The 22,264-nt window shown below is 44.5% G+C and overlaps 1 protein-coding gene across 1 annotated transcript; it reads right to left on the reverse strand.

Moving 5' to 3' along the window:
- Positions 1–5,645: 5,645 nt before the first annotated feature.
- On the reverse strand, positions 5,646–16,855 carry NPY (neuropeptide Y). The gene is made up of 4 exons (XM_064506310.1): positions 16,700–16,855; positions 16,326–16,513; positions 11,185–11,265; positions 5,646–8,040 (listed from the first exon to the last, which is right to left on the reverse strand). Exons 2-4 carry the CDS (start codon positions 16,511–16,513, stop codon positions 8,016–8,018), a joined length of 294 nt encoding a protein of 97 aa, XP_064362380.1. The 5' UTR covers positions 16,700–16,855; the 3' UTR covers positions 5,646–8,015.
- Positions 16,856–22,264: the final 5,409 nt, after the last annotated feature.

The raw sequence follows: 22,264 nt of genomic DNA on the forward strand, positions 1-22,264 counted from the left end.
AGAATAATCTCAAAATTACAATCCTTATTTTTTTCCAGATAAGGGAAACCAAACCAAACACAGCAACTAAAACAATGTTTTTAAAGGGAAAGAGGCTTAAAAAATGGGACAAATAACAAGGATTTCATAAAGTTACCTACTTAACATAGATTTTCTCAAACCCTCATTCTTAATTGATGCAAAGATATTTCTTTGACAAAGAGCATTTCAGACCCTTTCACCTCTGCAGAGGCTACTGGGTCAGCTAGCACAGCAGGCTGTTAGTGGGGTGTTCAGGGTTAGTCGCCGTCAGCTGGTCCCGCAGTTACAGGTTGTGGCTCTCCTGCTCGCATCAATACCACTTTTGCGAAGATGGGATGCCTACAGCCACATTTCCAAAGATGTTTAGACACTTTGAGGTTCAGACCCAGAGGGTGGGTGCACAGAGGAGCACGGTCCTTGCAGGGCTCAGCAGTGCAGATGCCTCCTGCACTGACAACATCTCCCGCCCGCAGCCCAGGGGTCAGCGCGCGAGAAAACAGCATTAACAAAGAAGTCTTAAATCTTCTGACCTAACAGCTGTTCTCTGTGTGACGGTCCATTACGCGGATCCGAAATCTACAGATCTTGTTGTGGATTTAGGTGCAATCATATGGCCCAAGGTGGCTTGTGGGATTTTCTCACACACTTAAGCAGCCATGACCCCTTGGGACTTTGGCAAGCGGGTGCTTGAACAACCTCCACCGCTCATCCCTCTGCATGTCTGGGCACATAAGTGTGTTTAACAACCTGGTCTTGGTTCTCCTGTGGAAGTCTGAAGTAATTCAGGTGTTTTGCTATTCTTGCCGTCAGCGTCTCCCTGACAGACGGCCCTGCATGGCGCTCCCAGCAGAGCAGAATCTGTGGGCCCAGTTCGTCCATCCTCCTCCTCTCCTTCCCCACGAGCCTGCACGGAGAGCACCTCGTGTGCACACAAAGCATCAAACGCATCAAAAATGGCAAGGACAAGAAATAAGTCTGCCCTCGCACAAAACTGGAATGAGAAAAGCCAAGTTTACCCAGGATAGTGCTACGCTATTTATTAAGTGGTACCGGAGAATATCATACTGTTTTTTCAACAGTCTTATGAGCAGCCCCATGAACTATTCCACACAGAGCCATCCCGTAAATTAGCACCAAAACCTCAGCCTAGCTTGGGCCCTTTCCTTTAGTTCAAATGAAGTCTGCGTTTCACTGACCTGGAGTCAGCCAGCATCCAGTTATAACCCAGCATCCAGGTGCCTTTCCTTAGGCCTGTGAATTAAGCTTTATTAAGCCAGCCCAGTTATTAACCTTAATTCACATCCATACCACTGACTAACCTGCATGTAAAACACAGGCCCAACCCTGCATTAACCCATATTCCAAAAATAGTCCTAATCTTATTGATCAGCATCAATAACCTAACCCCAGACTGAGGCAAAAGTTAGTGCTGGGCTCATCCTGCACCTTGGGACTTGCATGGGGTAATTTTATAATCTTGAATATAGTCAGAGCTCAGTGCGAGTTAAGGGGCTCCAACTGGAGCTTGGTATCGATCACGGGCAGACAGGAACCACTGGGTCTGGGCAAGTCTGGGTTGAATATAGCTTGGAAGGTTTGTGGGGCCTGGCAAGGACCTGGTCATTAGTGAGAAGCAAATAACTTAAATTAGGAAGAGCTTAGTAAATATACATATAAACTGGAAACAAGATAACGTTGGACTACGTATTTTATAGCACATTCTTAATTGCTGTAAACAGAGTCTGTAAAGAGGAGGCTGCAGGTGTGCTAGGACTATTATTTATCCTACTCGTCATATTTATTTTTTACCTTGAGTTCCTCCTACTTGCTTTCTTTGCTTTTGGGTGGACTATCTCTCTAGCATAGGTTTATCTTTTCTATAAAAAGACTGGAGCACCATGGGCCCCATATCTGGAGTCTCCAGGTGCTGCTGTAGTATAGATAAATAAATGACTGATAACAATACAGCCAGATAATAAAATACACTAGCCTGATATGAGCTACTGCATTAGTTACACAGGCAATTTCCGCTCAGTAGAAATTTCTCACAAAGGGCTTTAACCCATTGAAAGAAAGCGAGAGGTTTTTTTAATTTGCTTTAGTGATTTGTGTTAAATTACTCTTTGATCATTTATTAATAGGAAGCCATTATTAAATATTAAAATTAAACAACCAGATCTGACATTATTTCAAATTATGATGTGATAATCCAGAGTTTTGAATTATTGACCAAGGCCAGACACTGAGCTGTAACCCTGGGGCTCTCAGAGAAGTATTGCAGGCTCATATGCTATCCCCAAGTGAGAGATTTTGCATTTAGATTTCTGACTTTGCTGAAATTCATGAGAAAACCCACTTTATTTGGTCATCACCCATCTGGTTCACACACAAGATATCCCAGCCAGTGTATAGCTGGCAAAATTTTGGTCTGCTTTTGAGATCAGCCTATGGACTGCAGCATAGGGTGATTTTCAGGGATTGATACGGACTACTTGGTTTATGCCAAATCATGTCTCCTTTAAGGGATACACTTTCACATCCATGAAAGGTGTTTTTCAGAGTTGTACATATACAAAAGTCCCACTTATAAAACTTAACCTTTTCTCATTCCTCACACACACTGTGCAGTTCTCAAGACAGATTTTGAATCTCTTTGACAAAAAAAGTAAAATTTGCTTTGGATTTAATTTTAGAAAACATTTAAGAGCCTTGCTGAATATCACTAGAATGCTATCAAGGTCCAGCAAGGGTTATACTAAGTCTGTGAAATCCTTCAGGTGTGTAGAGAGGGAAGGAATACACTGGCATCTTTTCCTCTCAGTTGCCACATGGAAAAGAATGTTCTGAATTGTTGAATGTCAAGTGATTTTACCCTGAAAGTAATCAAAACTGATAACGCTTTTGATTTCAAGAGGAAACACAAATTAATTAGAGAAAAGATGATCTAGAAAACATTTCCTAATAACACCTAAGTGTTTCCTTAACCCTTGAAAAATTAAAGCCTTTCTGAAAGGAATTTATTTTTATTAGATTTTTTGCTCGTGTATTTTTAACCTTAGGGGTTTTTTTTTTTTTTTTTTTTTTGGAAAAAAGGAGGAGGTGCTGGAAAGCATCTATACCAAGGAAAGTAAAGAGCACCCACTTCACGTAATGATTCGTTCTGGAAATGTAAACTAGGCACGTTCTTCTCCTGACTGCTGCATTACAAGGCCGCGGCTGTGCTTTCCTGGTGTTCTGCCATTCCTCGTGCACCAGCCTCAGCTTTTCACACCTTGTGCACGGCAATTTCACAAGACAGCTACTGGCTGCGTCACAGGAAATTCTTGCCTCTCTCCTGCTGAATTTTGCTCTAAAAGGCTTGCTGACTTTTAGCACATAGCAGTCATTGGGTAATAACGCAATGCTGAGGTGCAGGGAGTGGGTGGGAAGGGGAAAAAAGATCTCGTGTTATATTTACATCGGAGCTTCTGGAGTTGTGCAGCCATGCAAGAGCAGCCAAAATCCCGAGGGAAATGCAGAGAGATGGGTCAAGGACTCAGCTTAAATATCCCCTTCCCAAGCATGCACACTGTTGGTGAGCACGCAGGCAAGAGACGACCAGGAGAGAGGTGGAAGGTGGTGGAAACCACTACGGAAAGCATTTTATGCCATGAAGCATGGTATTTATTAGCCAGCTACCAGGGAGCGTTTCCATAGTGGAAGCGTGGCACAGGGCAGCTGCCGGCTGCTCCAGGCAAATACTTAGGTAAATCCTGCCAAGGGAGGTAATTTGGGAGCAGGTAGGTCTGAAACCACTCTGCTCCCTCGGGCCAGCACTCTGCTATGGGAAGTTCCAGCCCACACACCGGCTGTGATATATGAAGGGTGTGTGAGCTGGATTTATGAGCTGGCATACCCCCAGGTTTTCCAGGTACCTGAAAACACGCCAGGCTCATCTTGTTCTCCAGCAAGGTCTAGAAATCTCCCAAAGGTATAAGATCTTCGAACTGTAGGCACACAAAACGACGTAGCTGAGGAAAGCCACCATGGGTAGCCTGTTGGTGGTCTAATGCTCTGGTGGGCTCCCCCAAAGTGACTTCCTGCAGGCACCCACCTCCAGAGCATCTTAAGGCACTTTAAGACCAGTACCAAGGCCCCAGGGTCTCCCTTGCCCTGTCTTGCCGAACATGAAGCTGTGCCGCTGCTGTAGGGTCAGGGGTGTCCGTGGTACCTGAGGCACGATCTTGCTGCTGTCTCCCGGCTGCCTCGCACGGCAGCTGCCAGCTCTGGCTATGCATAAAGCCAGCCCCTTATGGAGCTGGCTTTCACCGGCTCCCATCCTGTTAGTGTCACATCTAAATCTCTACTTCCCCCCAAAATATAAAAAATCTTAACTTAGTCTTTCCCGTCCCCACCAAGGAGGATGTTGACCCCTTGGACACTGGACCTAAATCATGACAGAGATTTGGGGTTTTTTTTAGATTACTATGTGGGGAGAGAGAGTTTTTTTAATTTTGTCCTCCTGCTCCCGTGGTGGGATACCACAATGCACATGGCTTCCTCCTCTGCTGCCTCCCTCCTCACAAAATGCAGATCTTCCAGCTTCTCTCCAGACCCTCAAATTGCAATTCAGTTGTTACGTATGCTCTCCCCTCGCTGGCTTGTCTGAGCAGGCCAGCAGTTAGTCATGCGCCTGTCACCTGTCAAGATCATTCCTACATCCATTGCCAAAGCAATGCGCACTTGGGCCCCCCTCCCAAACCTGCTGTGCCCATGTCATCCCCACCTCTACACCACCAGCATCTCCCAGGCCTCCCAACAGATGACCATGGAGACTTTAATGGGGTTGTTGTCTCCTTCCTCATCAGTCATGGTCCCCCCGTTCAGGGTGATCTGGCAGAGCATAGCTGCCCTGTCTGTAGAGGGCTGTCCCTGCCATCTCCCCACCACCAGAGGTGGTTTCTGCATCTTGGCTAATAACTTGTAGATGATAAAAATCAAGTTTGACAGCCAGCTCTCTACCCTTAGCGAGGGAAGGGGAGTGGCAGCTGACCAGCGGGGCAGACAGCAGGCATTCATGGCATCAGGTCCAACAGCAGTCACAGGGACAATGTGTCACACCATGACCATGGAGAAGGTAAATACCTTTCAGAGGAAGACTGAGGAATTTGTGTATTTTGTCATGGAAGACTTTCAGAGCTGAAAGCATTGTGAAAGGCTGGGTTTCTAGCAACAGAGAGAGAAAAGCATAGAGAATTTTTCCTCTCCTGACAGAGAAGACAATACACGGATTTATAGGATCATCGAGATTCCCCTCTTTGGTTAAATCAAAGTTTGGCATAACTCAGAGACATATATTACAGAAATTGCCGAAGGCAAAGGTAGACTGTCTTTTAAATGTTTTACACCTATCTATGTACATTCCTCATGATTTCAAACCCTCAATAAATAAACAAGAGAATACTCTCACCTACTTTTATGGTTCTCACTTCTCATTGGTCTCCTTGAAGCATCCTGGTTTCTCAGAACCTTTCTCAGATCCTGTCACAAATTTCAGCCTTTGTTTTAAAAACAAGCTTCTATTTCTCACAGTTAGTTATAGAGAAAAAGATGAAACTGTGAACCCTAAAGTCAAAAGGCAGAAGTCAAGTCAAACAAGTCAAGCATTTATTTACATTTGACAGCTCATTATTTTTAAGCCTATCTTGTGATTTAGGAGCCAATCCAGTATTTTGAACAGTGTGGCATGTCAGGAGTGGCATATGAAGTACATGAGGAAAGTAAGTCATAAGCACATTGTACTTCTACTGCAAGACTGCGGTCTGCCACCAAGAACACAGGAAGTGTTTCACAAGAAAATCACAGCTCTGTATGGATAGATATATGCTGTGTGACTGCTTTGCCTTGCCTCTGCCACTCGTACTTCATTAGGTAATCAACCTAATAATAATCTTATAGATTTTTTTTAGCTTTTCTATTTCTATTTTCTTTTAGCTCCTCTTTTTCTTTAAGTTCAAGAAAATTCAAGTAATTGAGTGGAACTGCACAGCACGAGCAATTAGTATACACTAATTCTGCCTTAACTCTTTCTTCCTCCACTAAGGCAAATTTCAAATGACAGTGATAAGCAACATGAGTTTAGTTTATCATCTACCTACACTCTTGATTTTATAACTTACACAGTCGTTAATATGCCTATATATAAATTAGTTATCAGGAATTACTAGGAATTAGAGCTCTTATACAGCATATAACTCACTAATCTCCAATTTTCTTATTAAAAAATATTCCAAGCAGAACTTAACATGGACTCGAAGCCAGCAGCTCCTGGCCTGTGGCTGATGGACTCCCGCCAGCCTCAGAAAGCCATGGCTGTCTTGGAGCCCCACTGAACGGTGTCATTTGCTGCCTCGTGTGATAATGGTTTATACCCGGGGGCTCAAAACATTCGTATACTACTGCACTGCTCTTAATCCTCACAATTTCATTTATTGTACTGTGGAACCATTATCAAACCCTCTAGAGAAAACAGCACTGCTGAAAGCAAAAATTTGTCCATTCAAATGAAACCCAGGTGTTTTATTAGAAGGAAAAATATTTTGGCTAACAAATCTTGGGAACCTGAAAACTTTTAACACCACAAACACACCAAAAGTGCATTTGTAGAGATCTAGAACTTACTTGCAATGATGCCTTTCTCTGGTGGGCAACATCCATGTGAACATATTTGAAAAGCAGGAATGAGATGTAAATGCATTAAACCATCACATTTTCTGACTTACAACCTTTTATATGCTTCGCTACTCAATGGCCAATCATGTTCCTGATGTCTAAATAAAAGAAATCACACTTAAACATTAGGAACCAAGGACCAGAATTTGTGCCATGCTGTGTAACAGGCCCAGTGTAGGTCCTGACCATACTGAAAGCTGAGTATCTGAGAATTAAAACCATTAAAAAATAAAGGCAACATATGCTACCATTACATTTTGTTAACATTAACTAAAAAAGTTGAGGGTTTCCTCTGAGGTCACTATGTCTAAGTAACTCCCTCGCTAAGCTAGTGATTAAATTCTTAAAAAAAATAAAAAGCAATAGAAAATGAAAACCTGAAGGCAGTTCCTGCTCCAGGTACCTTCCCGTGGTGGAAACAGGAAACCATGAATGACTCTGGAGGAGAGGAGCTCTGAGTACTCAGAGCGCAGGTACCCACAGTTTTGTGCTTAATCCGTGTGTTCCTGTCGTTAGCACTGTGCTCCTTTATAAGCACTTAGGCAATATTAGACATTTCCTTCCCAGCACGGACACCTGTAGAATTGTCCTGCTTTGTGAGCTCACTTAGATATTATTTTCTGCTGCTTTGCATATTGCCAAAACAAAGACAGTACATTTGTCTCAACTAAAACCCCTAAGCAAGCTTACATCGAAGCTTCAAATCAGTTTCAAGGAATTAGCAGAATTAAGGGATTACTTAATTACTTTGTATTTTGCAAATGTTATCAATTGTAATGCATTTGTCTATGTAAGCAGTAAATGGGTTTTTCATACGGTGATTTTGAAAAAGCTCCTCTCAGAACACTCTTTTCCTAAACTCTGTAGTGCATTATAAATTATTTTAAACAATTTTGTGTAAATCAAACCAGCTGAGCTGAGTTTGAGGCTGCAGCGAATGACATCATTATCTCATTTTGCATCCTAATTACTGTAACAGCTATGGCATGACTGTTGTCCATACTACTTTAGACTGCAGGAAGGTTATAATTCAGTTTTAATAGTTTAAAACAACTCTTTGCTATACCAATAACAGGGTATGTGTTTTCATTTAGTATGGTATATTTTGGAATGCACAAATAATTTATTTAAATAAAGGTATATACAAATATGATGAAGGAAAAACTCTACAGAATTCAGTACAATGGCTGCATGCACTGGGAATGATGTACTCTGATTCGCCTTAGAGGAGTGGAGTATGAATTGAAAACTAGGAAAAGTTTGATGGAGTGCTGCAAATCCCATCACCACATCGAGGGGTCTTCAAACCTGTAACACACATTATGAATAAAAAGCCATTAAACACATCTGAAAGTCCCTTCTGAAAAATCCAGAGTTAAAACTACATAAAATTTTCATTTTAATAATAGCAGCAACAAGGAATATGTATGCAAATTTGCAGTTGAAGACTGTATATGCAATTCCCATCAAATCAAAGGAGTCCTGGATAGCTAAATCTCTGCATTGGAACTAGAGCTTACTCCTCCATGCTGCTGCCATGACACCGCGTCTTTATACCAGAGACTGGCGGCAAGGCTGTTTTATGCTGACAAGTAGCATTTAATGAATTTCAGCTTGAAAACTGTGACACGCTGAAATACAAATATATTTTTAAGAGCTATTTTTAGCTCTTACTAAGTAGTAAACAGTTTCCAAAGAGAATTCACTGAGCCAAACAAAACTACGTCATGCTCTTAGGGCCTTCAAACAAAACTGGAGCTCATGGCCACCATCCTAGAATATTACAGTGATATTCCACTGCTCAATATTGTACGTTTGAAATATTTGTCGAAGGGGGTGCTGAGGACAGAATTTGATCTAAAGGTCCTTCACTTGCAAATAGCTGTTCTGCCTGGAAAGAAACACAAGTGGGACAACATGGAGACGCAAGGGGAAATGCATTTGCTGTAATGTGTGCCATCTAAAAGTTGGGTGTCCAGTCTGCACAAAATATTTAGGCTCCCTCCACACTCACTGCAGAGTCACTTACATCTTGAGAGGGCAATCAATCCTCCCCATTTTAAGACGAAATGATTTATTTTGGAGATGTCCACCTCTCCCCTTGACTACAAAGGGAGTCTAGACAAGCAGGGACTAGATATCTAACTTTTGAAGAGCTAATATTGGGGGAGATGTATCCATTTATTGAGCATTAAAAGTTTTCTCATGACTCCACAGGATCCACAAGATAAAAAACACGTTCCCTCACATATTTTTGTTATAAGAACTTATTTGTACTGAAGTCAAGGCTCCCCCTTTTTCACTCCTTGAACTTTCTGTTTTTCACCTGGTTTCTATTAGAATCTATCTAAACTTTCATCAGATGCTCAGGCATAAAGAATTCAAAATGCTTTGGGGCATTTTTATTCATCAAAAGTGCAACATGAAACCTGGCCAACCAAACTGAGCACCGTCAAGTTGTTTCTTAATACCTCAATATTTGGTTACAAAGTTCAGTTTCAGAGAAGTCATGAAATGTGTCTTTCTACTGACACCAACTGGAAATTACATCTGCTCCTTAACTGGTTGCTTGTCTAACTACTTCTAAAACATACACATCATTAATTTAAGTTCAAAATAATATCAGCCTGCCTTTAATTCTTTCAGCCTTGTTTCTTCCTGGAGGAAGGCTTGTGCAGCCAGGCCGTACAGGCATATTCGGTGCTTGTCTCTCTGCGCCAGCCCCTCCGTGGCTCCCCCAACCTCCCTACGAGCTTTTGAATGCTCAGGACAATTTCGACCAAGTCCGACAGAGGTACAGCAGTCTCACAGATACTAAGTGTGTGATGTATCATGACACACAGGACTGTGGAGAAAGAGGATTTAATTATTTGCTCACATGGAGGAAAAAGCCGAAGCCGGATTCAGAATCCATGCGGGCTTTTATCCTAGAAAACATACTCATAGGAAACCAGACATCAGTGCTCCCAGTACTCACACAATTGTCATCAACAAATAACAAACACCATGGGTTTTTTCTCAGTTTAAAGTGCTCTTACAGGGGGTATGAAAAAAATCTGTTTCTCATCAATTCTTGATCTTAAACGCGGACTAGTTTGCTATTTTGCTCATGAGTTTTAGCCCCCTAGTGTGTTATAAATAGCATTATTGAAACAATAATATCAACCATAAAGTTTTGTTGTGAAGGAGAGAAAATTATAGAGAGGATTACACTTTGCGCTGCCTTGTGTGTTGCCTCAAATTCATGGCAGCGGAAATTTCCCATTAAGTCAGGGTTCTGCCTTGTCATTACGAAACACAAAATAGTCTAATACGTTTCACTGTGCTCCATGCAATTTTAGACATAAGCATCTCCAGAGAAAACTGTATCACACCAGCTGCAGTTAGTCATCAAGCCATAAGGCAACATTCTCCCTTGTGTGCAAAACCACAAGTCTCAGGGATGACACCCCTTGACAGCAGGAGAAATTTTGGTCGCCTTTCCATTACAAGGTCATGCCCTAAATTCCACGCTACAAACTATTATACATAAGTGTTTACCCACTCTAACTGATCCTTTGCATAACTGACTAAAATGCACAGCACTCGCTTATAGACTCCAGAGATGAGCACAGCAGAAATAACTTTGAAGATGTACATTAAGGGCTTGAACCGAGCTCATTCGTATTTTACTATGAGTAAAATTAAAACTAGTATTTTCCTTCTCCTGCCAAAAAAAAGTATTTTATTTTTTCAGCATAGGCAAAGGGAAGTAAAATTTTTCACAGCTGTATAAATCACAGTCACTACTAAAGTACCTTATAGTCTAGCTGAAGTGTCTTTACCTAAATAGATATATACTACGTACATTTGAAATCCCACTATTGCTTGAAACACACTTCTCTTTTAAACCAACTTTGAACAGAAATGTTAAAGTCTGTTTTACTTTGTAAAATACTAGGTTCAAAAACAATGTGAAATATGGTATCTTAAAGAAAGTCATAGCGTTGCATCTGCACATAAGTTAATACATCTGCATATTTACCATTCACACCTCTTTAGAGGAAGAATTTAAACCTGAGAAATAATTGAGTAGAAATATGCCATCTTTGGGGCTCCAAGATGTACGTGAATCATCACCAGGCATCAGTGTGCAATTTTGTGTAATAAAGCCCGGTATGTGGCAAGCGTTTTGGGAATGCCTCCCTTCCAGCCAAATGGCAGGTACTGCCTGCTCCCAAAATCAGGAACCACAAAGGGTTTGGACTATATTTGATCTGGTAAGGCATTTCTTGTGTTCATAGCATGGTTCTTGTTCTTAACAACAGAGGAATTAAAGCAGATGTTAAGGACATGTTCATCCAGTTATTGGCAGTGTAAGTTTTCTGCCTGTGAACTCATTTATTGATAATAAATGAAACTGTCAAATCTAAATGAGAAATTAAAGTCACCACAAAATATCTTTATACATACCTAGATCTGGGAATATTTTCTGTGCTTTCTCTCAACAAGAGGTCTGAGATCAGTGTCTCTGGGCTTGATCTCTTTCCATATCTAAGGAATGAAAAAAAAGTATATTTTTGCATATCTCAGTCTTTAAAAATCAAGACTGACCACAGACCCACAGGGCAAATCTTTTCAGAAAAATTGAATAGAACAGACATAAAGACTACTTTCCAGCACGTATTTTAACTTGATTTAGTCATGTGAGAACATGTTCACGCTTCAATATTTCATTTGTTATAAATATTCTTCCATAATCACTTTATGTGATAGTATTGAGACACCCTGAACATTTCTTGATTTGAGGGCTGCTCCCAGATATTCCAGGACCTGCACCTCACTGATGTGAGCATGCAGAAAGGGGAAGGAGGCTGTCCAGGGCATCGCCTCCCCCTCTCCTACAAATCCAGTTCCATTTTCTCATTAACTTGCTCATTCATTTAGATGCTATTGTAACCTTTGTGAGAAATTACGTACATGAGGAGTCAAAGACCTTCCACCTGCTACCTCTGTCCTATATTCACACAGTGGCTGTCTTTCAAATTACATTTTTTTAAATCCTGAATACTTTACTATACATTGCTCAGTAGTTAAAAGTATCGCAACTCCTGCTTCTTGGGAAGGAATTTGCTCTCTTATCCTCTGAAAACAGAAGCCACAATGAGCACCCAGCTTGACGGACACTTCATCACTATATTCAATAGCTCAGCAGTGCTAACTATAAGCAAACGTTCCCATTGTTGGAAAGAAATAACATCACAGTTTATAACTCACATATGTAAAAAGTTTGAATCAGAAACCATATTATCAGATAATACATTTCTGAATACCATTTGAGTGAAATTCTGGCTCCAGAGGAGTCACAGGTGTAACCACAGACTTACATTTTATCCATTACTATCAAGATGTTTCTTCAATGACTTTGTCTAAATTTTGGAAAATAAACATCTCAGTACAAACTATGTTAAAAATGCTAACAGCTTTGTCTGTTGATTTCATGTCCCCCTGAAAACTGGAAACACATCTCACTTTTTAATCATTTTATTTAACTATTTGGATTTTTGCATTGCCTCATGCATTTTAGTACCTCACCTGTGCTGCAGAAAGAGGAAGTTGAAGTTTCAAAATTTTAAAGTAAATTTCTTAATCGAAACTGACTGAAAGTGAGTATCTGAAAAGAACCAGCCACACACAGGAAAATGTTATTACAGTAATTCAATCAAGCATGATGCTGAACTCAGTGCCTTGCTCTCCACCACCACAAAGAGACGTCTTTCTAGCTCCCTACTCCACTTAATATGGATGTGATCTGGGCTTCAGCTGAGGGTGAATCTAATTTGCCTTTCTTTTAAAGAAATTGATTTAACAAATTAACAACTTGCTCCAACAGCTGCACTTGGGCAAAATGTGCACTAATCTCTTTGGAAGTTTTGTCTGCATATGAAATGGGTAGCACCTCGCAAGGGCGCAGAGGCTGAGTCAGATGAAGAGGACTCTGTTGGGAGGTGCTTTTTATACCCCGCCCCGTCAGCGCCTGGGCTTCGCTAAACCAGCGTGCAGGTTTGGATCGACCTTGTCCTCACAGAGCAAAGCTGTGAGGGAGGCGATCGCTGACTGTGACCAACTGGGGTGGCCAAAAAGTGCCTGCTTGTCCTATGTGAGGTGCCTGAGCCTCCGGCCCACCTCCTGATTTTGTCATCTGGGAAGCAACCAGGCTATAACAATAATAAAAAGAGGTCACAAACAGTCCTGAAAGCAACATCTCAATGCAGAAGTTGACTGCTTTTTACTGAAGCAAACACCTTGTGAGATGTTTGCTCCAGCTGCCTTGCGCTTTCTCCCCATGTGTCCTGCACAGCTCTGAGACCCCATGGAAGCCAGGCCTCTACTTGCTGTTTGGGCAATGCTTTATCTAATGTCTTCACCATTTTAAAAGAGCAAGACTCCAAGCTTTGTGAAAATATCTGGTCAGGTTTTAGGCTCAGCTTGAGATACCAAGGCCTATTTCTCAGGCATGCTGATAACGCACAACTCCAACTGAAGTCAAAGGGATCTAGGAGTAAACAGCACTTATTTTGATTACGGCCATCGTATCTCAGACTCAGAAGTCTCAAAGCTTCTTATGAAAACTTCAGCCTCAGGAGTCAAATCCTATCATTGCCCAAGGCCGGCAATGGGAGCTGAGGGATAGGGATCTCAGAAGCATCTGGTGGGCAGATGCCAGGTGCCAAAAAGCGCCCCGAGCTCTCAAGATCTGCTCCTTTCCACATTAAAGGGTGTTGAGATGAAGTCAGAGCAGGAGCATTGCCTAAGTCAGATACGCTTTCAGATATTCTCTGCTCTGCCTATGGTTCAAGCTACCTCCAGCGGGAATGGCCTTAATGTTTTGCTGCAGCACAGAAAAGACACAAATGCAAGAACAAGCTGCTAGGGACATGAAAGAAAGAGGGTCTGTCTGGGATAGGAAGCACAGCTAGTACTAAGTAGCAGGCCAGGACTGCTTAGGGGAAGAAGGAGGGATTCAAGGAGAGATTGGCTCTGAAAAGACCCCCCCCCGAACAGTGCAGTAGAGGTGTATGAGGCAAGGACTGGCCCACAGGACAATCTTGAGGACAGAGGTGCAATTAATCCAAACACACACAGAAAACTACAGCGTGGGAGCGTACCTCTGTGCTGATTCCCTTAGGCTCTCTTTATAGGCAGTGAAGATCTGGCACCGAGGTAATAACGGATCTCATCTGAAACTAGATGCCTGAAACAGGCCAGGTGACTTGCATGCTACAAGTACCTATTGCTCTCAATTAACCTCAAAGGGGTACTGAGATGATTGGTACAGAGGTCTAAAGCTAAGTGAGATGGAGCTGAAGGAGATGGAGCTGAAAAGAGAGAGGGAGTAAAGCAGCCACACAGTCAAGGACTGGAGACAAGAAGAAACATATGGCCTGGAAGGAAGCAAGGAACTTCATGGGAGCTGGGGCAAAGACTGTGGGTTATGGTGGCTCACAGAAGAGCGACAGTCTAATACTTTGGTTAGACCAGACACCAGGAAGATGAGCCAGAAGATCACACATAACCACAGAAACATCCAAAAAGACAAGACAGATCAACCTGGAAAGAGAACGCATTGACCTCCACCTCACCCCTCCCCTACATGCTCTCACTGCCACATCTCACCAGTTGTACAGGGACCTGCGAGCCCGGGGCTGGCTCCACTGGTCTGCAGCCACCACGTCTGGCGAGAGGCTGAGCAGAGCCTACTCACAGTCCCCCGGGAGAAGCAGGGAGAGCCCCCAGGTCCTTCCATCTCCCCCTCATTACAGGGCTCCCGAGCCCTCAGTGCCAAGTAGCACCCAGTGAAAATGAGCAGAAGCTGCTACGGAGGACCCTCATCAGAGGCAAAATGCTGTAACAGGAGACAGCTTTGAACACTTCTCCTGGAACAGACCAAAGGATTCAAATTCTTAGATCAGTCCAAAATGCTTCAGAAGACAATGATTTTGCAAATGACTGCCAGTGCCAAAATAGGGAATCTCCAAGAGTTCAGCTAAACTTTCCATTACTTTATTTCTGCTGTGTTAATTCACCCCCAAACAGAAAACACACCTCTTTTAATTACGTTCCAATTGCATAGCCAGCTCTAAAATGGGGTATCATGAAGTTGCCAGGGAAGCGTTCTTATCTGTCATCTTTCTTTTACTTCCAGGTGAATTCTGTTTCCCTTAAATGTGAAATGGTGTGTGGCGAGGAGGGGAGGGAAGGGGGAAAATCTAGCTGAAATCTGGAGAACAAAAGTGAAATTCTGCATTGTTTCATCCATCAGCAGCAATAGCTATTTTGGTTGACTTTTAAACCCCTATACACACATAGGAGTGAAAGTAGTCTCAGTCTCTGAGCTGTGTACTTGCACCCCAGAACTGAGAAGAAAAGTTACATATTTGACATTAAAGCAAGTGCATAAGGAACATGAAACAAATGCAAAAAGGGAAGGTTGAATAAGGAAGTTATTTTTTCTACAAAGGACTACTTTCTACAGGGACTACTTTCGAAACTGGACACAATAGACACAAAAGAAGAGATGAGAAACAAGCATTGAGGCTCCACTGTAATAAGGGAAAAGCGTTGTAGGGGCAAAACTTGAGGAACAGATCTTTTTAGCAGTACTCTAGAAATAAAGTTATTAGAGCACAGACTAACACATAGAAGCATGCCATACACATGAACAAGTTGCAAATATTTCTATAAAAGTCCAGGACTGAAGAACTGTAGTTATATCAGCCTCTTCATCTATTTTACGATACTAGTGCCCTGGCAGACAATGTTACGGGTTTGCTGGGAAAGCTCTCAGTTGCACAATAGCCTCCCTTCTAATTTAATTATTCTGACTTCTAGAGGGACAAATGAAAGCCTAATTATAGATCCCTCATGTTTTTGATACTGAACAAATAAAGAAATATTCCAAAGCTTTTCTGGGTCACACACTGTTCAGGGACCTCAGGGGAAACTTCTATTAATTGTATAGTCTAAATTGGGCAGATGCTCCCAAACAAAAGAATTTTATATTAATTTTATATTATAATTTTTACTTTTTCAGACTGAGCTTTTACTACTATGCTAACATGAGTGGTCACTCCTAGAAACCCACTCTGGAGCAAGGCAGGTTCGGCTTGCACATCTTTTTCTTTTGGTTTGTACTTGGGTTTTTATTTGTGGGCTGGAGGAAGTTTTTTGTTTGGACTAGTCGGTTTTTTGGCAATAACTGCTGCACTAAGTAGCTAACGAACCATAAAGCTTCTGAACTACTACAACTCCTCAGCAGGGACAGAGAAGCACTTTCTCCGAGTGAGCTCTTCATCAGACGCGGTGGCTGCAATGGAGTGCGAAACTGCTCCCGCTGTCCCATCTCACCCGTCCCCGCTCCCAGGGTGGTCAGTGCTACTCTCCCTTTCGGGGGGATCCTCCCCACGCGACCGGGCTCCGCGCGGGGCGAGACCCCGGGGGTGCCGGGCACCGGCGACGGGCTACGCGCGGGGCGAGACCCCGGGGGTGCCGGGCACCGGCGAGGCCCGCGCTCGCCCCGTGGGGCTGCCCCGGGGCGCGGCGCCCCTGCCTACCTCTGCCTCGTGATGAGGTTGATGTAGTGCCGCAGCGCCGAGTAGTATCTGGCCATGTCCTCTGCGGGGGCGTCCTCGCCGGGGCTGTCCGGTTTGGAGGGGTACGCCTCTGCCAGCGTCCCCAGGCACACCAGCAGCGACAGCGCGAAAGTCAGCACCGACAGCCACAACCTCCTGGTGCCCTGCATCTGCGCGGGGAAGGGCGAGAGCCGCCGTCAGAGCCCGCCCGGGCGGCGGCGGCAGCGCCCGCGCCGCCCCCCTCGCCCCCCGGCGCGGCCCGCCCGCCCCCTCGGGCCGCCCCGACGGCCCCGGCGCGGCCCGGTGCGGCCCGGCCCGGCCCGGCCCGGCCCGCCGGGGCAGGCGGCGGTACTCACGGCGGCTGCAGCGGGGCGGCTCTGGGCTCGGCGACGCGCTCTGCCGTCGGGGTCGCGGCTGGCGAGTGCGGGCTCGGTGCCTCGCCGGGCTGTTTTAAGGCTTTCCCGGCAGGCAGGAGGGGCCTCGGGCGATCACGCCTCGGCGGCGCCGGCCCCCCCGCCCCGCCCGCGCCGGCCCCGGGAGGAGCATCGTGCGGGGCGGCCGCGGCCGCGGGGGCCGGGCGGCACCGAGGGGGCGCAAGGGGGGAGCCTCCGCGCCGCCCGCACATCCCCCTCCTCCTACCCCCTCCCCCGGCTGCAGCGCGGCGCTGCCCGCCTGCCCCACACCTGCCCCCGGTGCCCCTGGTCCTGCCCTCGGGTGTCCCGGGTGCCCGTCCCAGGTGTCCCGGGTGCCCCCGGAGCCCTTCCCCGGTGTCCGAGGGCAGCAGGGGAAGGAGAACAAGCGCCGGCCCTCCTGTCGCACCCACTCCCCGCTGCACCCTCACACCTCGGCCACAGAAAGCCTTCAGCCTGCACCCTCCTGTTGCTTCTTCTCAAAAGCCCGACCCTCACCACAGGTTTGTCCTGCTCCTATGGCACTAAAAGGCCCGCAGGCTAGATCTGCTTAGCAGCAGTGCTGTCTGAAAAAAATTCAAGCAAGCAAGCAACGAGGCTTGGGGCATCCACAAAATCCCAAATCAGTGCCACAGAGGCAGAGATCCTACCAACTCAACAGGTGAATTCTGAGGCTTGACTGCACCAGGGACCGGCAGCAGAGTGGCAGCGATGGAATTGCACCTCCATAGCCATGCTGGCAGCATGATCCACGGGGCTCCCCTGTGCGGGGCCGCCCTGCACACGCCTGCATGGGGTGATCCTGCACACCGGGACCATGAGCTCCTCATGGCCTTTCCAGTAGGTGTCCTGAACCAAGGCAACCACGGCTGAATCAGAGGACATGCCAGCTTCTCATAACAGCATGGGATTACTGCAATTAATGTGTCCAAGGTGCCACATTTAGGTGTCTGCCTAAACTTGTCCAGACTTCTTCTAGTCAGTGGGGAGAGATGGGCCCTCTTGGAGTGAGCTGATCCATCCCACAGCACAGGGGTCTAAGATAAGCAGCGACATACCCTTCTCTGATGGCAGCATTACCAGGTTAGACTAAACACCCGACTGCCAGAGTGCCTGGAGCTGGATGAGATGAATCCCACCCAAACAAAGTTTTGGAATCTGTTGAAGAGTTTAGTTGAGTTGGAAACTATTCATATGTATTAGTAAAATTAAGTTAATTCTTTAGAAACAGGTAATTTGATTAGCATCTTGATGACCAATGACTAATTCCAGTTGGAATGACAAATCATGACTCTGATAGTATCTTATTTTTACTTTAATTTGAAAGTAGATTAAAAAAACACCCAAGTAAGAACATCAGGCATACTGACAGAAAGCTTTAAAACATGTTCTAGAATTACATTATACACATACTATTATAAAGGTAGTTATGAATCGCTGTAGTTATTATTATATGTAGCTATTGTTTTAATAATAATCCAGCAGCTGCTGAAATAAAACATTCAAGCGAGAGCAAAACCAAGAATCACTCTCATCATTCCAAAGCCATAATCGTAGCTTTGCCCCCAGCCCCCTGTCAGGCAGGCGGCTCTTGCGGCGCGTGGGGCAGCTCTCTGAGCTGTGCCCATTTCGAGCTGTGGAAGCAGAGAACACGCCAGAGTTCTTAATGCCAAGAGAGACTTTGAAATCTTCCTGATTCAATTGCATATTGACCACAGCCCTTACAGCAGGATTGCAGGCTGCCTTTTAGCACATACTGAGGGGAGAATTTTAATGTGCCCTTACTCCAGCTTATTTTCCATGGCACAACCAGCAGCTACGGCTCCTAATTTCAGCATGCCTGTGGATAGGGCGACGTCGCACCCTGCAAAGTGGCTTCTCACATTGGGTGGCTCCTCGCGTCCCCAGACATGCTGCCCTGCCACCGACGGCACTCTGGCACCCAAGTGCTCACATCGTCCTGTTGACGCTACGGGAGCAGCTGATGCGACTGTCCAACCCCTCGGACACTGCAGATGCCCCGGGGAGCACCTGGGCTCTGGCTCCATCACCTTCCCGTTGCCACACTGCCTCCAAATCTGGCACTGATCCAGTTTATTGGCTTTATGGGGTGTAGGGGACAAGCGGTGACAGGAACAGCTGGGAAAGGTGCCACAACGGCAGCACTCACCAACTCCCAGCCTCGTTCTGCTAAAACCTCTCCCACCGGCTCGTTGAACCAAAGGCGACTTTCTGGCCTTTTAACTTTTTCACCACTGAGAACTGAGGTTGCTTCTCTCCCAACAGCACCACTATTTTTACACTCTTAATCTTCAAGACAGCTGAAAAAAAAGAGGAATACGCTAACAGGATAGCAATCACAACAAGATGCATTTGAAGTCCAGCATCTACACGCTTACTTGAGGTATAAGGAAGCTACAACCCTCCCTGCGGTCACATATATGTTTGCGTTGCTCAATGCAGGAGTGAGCTGCCCTACGCTATGCTGCCGCTCTCGGCACCGAGCAGCACCAGGCTGCTGCCGCCCAGCTAGTCGCCCGTTGGCACCTGCAGAAACATCACGAGAGCCACTGCTTTCCTGGTGGCACGATACAAGCAGTGAGCTGCTCCCTCCGAGGTAGCAGTTAATGAATGATTTCCGCTACGTCCTTGTAAAAAATGCTGGATCAGGAGTGGCAGCTCCTCAGAGAAATAAGATACTGACTGTGCTAAAAGTCAGCTTGCTCCGCGGTGCGAGGAGGGGTGAGGAAGCCCTTCTCCTGCAGGCGGAGGACTCGAACCGGCCTCCCATATGAGACAGCAGGTTGTATGGCAGCGTCTGGGGGGAGATTTTTCTTCACAGCGGCGAGATGACCCCTACCAACTGATCTGTTGTGTCTTACCGCCGTATGAAACAGCATGTCCTGGCTTCTGCTGGGTTTGGACTCGTATCCCGACTCTGAGCAGCCCAAAGACTCGTGTGATGTCAAGCTTTAAAACTGTTGCTGCTCCTTCAGAGTAACGCTTCCTTTTGTACAGTTCCAGCACTTCATTTAGGAAATCTAAAACCCTGAATACAAATGTTTAAGCCATTTGAAAGCAAATTCGCCAGTGGGATGCACTGACTTGGGAGGAAATTATTCTGATGTTAATTTCTGCTGTTGCTTTAAGTGGCAAGAAAAGAGCTCAGAGCTTCCTCACAAAGGCTGTGGAGCTGGAAAGACATCTTGCATTCTGCAGTACCTATTTCTGTAACAGTATCAGGCACATGCTCAGCATTAGATGTGCAATTGTGTCCCATTTCGTCATTTAAGGATAAGCATGCACCTTAGAGCTTTCTTCAATACAGACACTTTGGTGTTTGAAGCCATTCTGCCATTTATTACTAAAATTTCCTCTATTTTCTTATGTTTTGAATCACTGAAAATCCATACAGGCTCATCTAGTTCCTACCATAAAACATGTATTAAGGTTAAATAAGTAAGATAAAAGATGCTTTGGATCCATAACATATTCATCAGTGCAATCCCAATGCAAAAAAAATATTGGCATTTTTAAATTGATGAAACAAACCCTATACCTATGGTTAACATATGTAGGCTCCTGCATAATTCGATTGTTCAGCGAGACTGTGTCTCTGGCTCCCATTGATCTTAATGGGTGTTTGGCAAGCAGTTTCCAGAATCCAGGTCTCCTACACCTTTGAAGACACCCATTCGTGATTACTCCATGCGGATGCTTGCCCAGCATTGCTGGTTTTTTGCACAGAGACAGCAAGCATTTGCATTCTGGCAAGCAGCAGAACTGCACTTTCCACAAGCAGCTTTTGGACACGCTAGAAAGGCAAACAGGGAGAAGGTGAGTGCAGCTGGAAAGAAATGAGTAGGACTCAGAAAAGCTGATGAAGGAGGTCAGGAAGAACTGGATGGAGTTAAAGAGTGACAAGCTTTCTGCCAAATATTTACCTTCCCAGTGGTACAGCCACATTTCTTCTCTATATAGCATTCTCACCCTGATCTGGGTGAATCTGGCATGATACTGCTTCTCCTCAGGGAGCAAGTTCAGTATGGGTGCAGCACTACCGCGGCCACCCCTATCAGGTCTGGGTTTGCAGATGTGCTACTCTTAGCACTATAGCTAAGCAATCAAGAGCTTTAACAGAGAGAAACACAAGAGTTTCTGTGTAGCTCTGAGTAGATATCAGTGCCAGATACAGCACTGGAGGGAAAAAAGTGAAAAGGAACCCAAGAATCGATTTTTAATCTATGTTTTAGTGTCATGACATTTAAAGATTCAATAGAAGGCTGTTTAGCCTACAAATTTCAGACTAGGTTAAGAATATGAATACTTCCAAGATATCAACATATTAAAAGTAAGATAATGTTGCTTTGCAAGCAGCATAAATGTAGGGAAAAAATTAAGTCATTTATTAATGGTAATATATATGAGTGCATTAAACAGGGAGCATGATATTTATCTTGATTAAACTAAAATTTAGTGTGATTAAGTTTGGATAGAATATTATTCATAGCATGTTTTCCATGGTAGGCACTGAATTAAACCTTTTTTTGTATTATTATAAATACACATTATGTCATTTTCTCATTGAAACAAAGGGAGATTACATACATCAGTGATCCTAAACTAACATTGCATAATAGCTCATTAACAGTGCTTGTTTTAAATACAAGAAAAAGATACCTCTCTTATCACAAGGCAAGTTTTAAAAGCAGGCATCCCAGTACAAGACAGTACATTTATAAGATCCTAGAGACCTGGAAATGGCAGATATTATCAGCTGATGCTGCCTGTGCTCTTGCAGTTAAAATGTCTCACTAAAGGTTTCCATAGCTGAGCAAACCTTCCAGAAATGTTGCATCTTTAGGACTAGAAGTTCAGTCAGATAAGCCTTGTATAATTATTCAGTAGTCACCTGAATTTATCTGAACCTACTTGGACAGAAAATTGGGCTGTTAATCTCACAAAATCAGGCTCTCACACACTTTCCAGAATTGCTGATTTCAGTCTGCTTAGAAATACTTTCAGAAAAGCTTCTTATTGTACTCTGATTCATCATACCAATACGCACATTTCCACACTTGTATGGTTCCTTTTCGGTGGTTTTATTTACCTACCAGTGTACAGACCAGTAAGAGCTGAACAGAACATTCTGTAATCCTAACGCAATGGCTTCCTCCTATCTGCTTAATACTAGTACTTCTTTCGAGAAGCATCCATGTGAGTTCAGCAGATCTGCAATATTCCACCAAAAAGTAGGGCTCTGGCTAAATACAACCTGCATGAAAACATAAGAAAAAAAGAAAACTCTACTTGATCAAATCAAAGGCCCATCTAACTTGTCTCCAACAGCATCGAAGAGCAGATGCAAACAGGATAAGCATGCTGAACTATTTCCCCGGTGTATTTTCCCAGCTTGTAGAAAACTGTGGCTTAGGGCCTTGTGTATGTAGCAGTAAATGCACCACCAGCCTCCTGTGGCAAAGAGCCACCCAGCTTCCCACATATTGTGTA

The sequence above is a fragment of the Dromaius novaehollandiae genome, chromosome 2 (genome assembly GCF_036370855.1).
Source record: "Dromaius novaehollandiae isolate bDroNov1 chromosome 2, bDroNov1.hap1, whole genome shotgun sequence".
Classification (NCBI taxonomy): domain Eukaryota; kingdom Metazoa; phylum Chordata; class Aves; order Casuariiformes; family Dromaiidae; genus Dromaius; species Dromaius novaehollandiae.

What these genes read in the sequence shown, in the direction of transcription:
- NPY (XM_064506310.1), bottom strand. Translation starts at nt 16,513, where the DNA reads ATGCAGGGCACCAGGAGGTTGTGGCTGTCGGTGCTGACTTTCGCGCTG. An exon ending in AACCTCATCACGAGGCAGAG is followed by an intron (nt 11,266 to 16,325) that starts GTAGGCAGGGGC and finishes TTCATTCCTTAG; the next exon opens with ATATGGAAAGAGATCAAGCC. An exon ending in GAAAATATTCCCAGATCTAG is followed by an intron (nt 8,041 to 11,184) that starts GTATGTATAAAG and finishes TGTGTGTTACAG; the next exon opens with GTTTGAAGACCCCTCGATGT.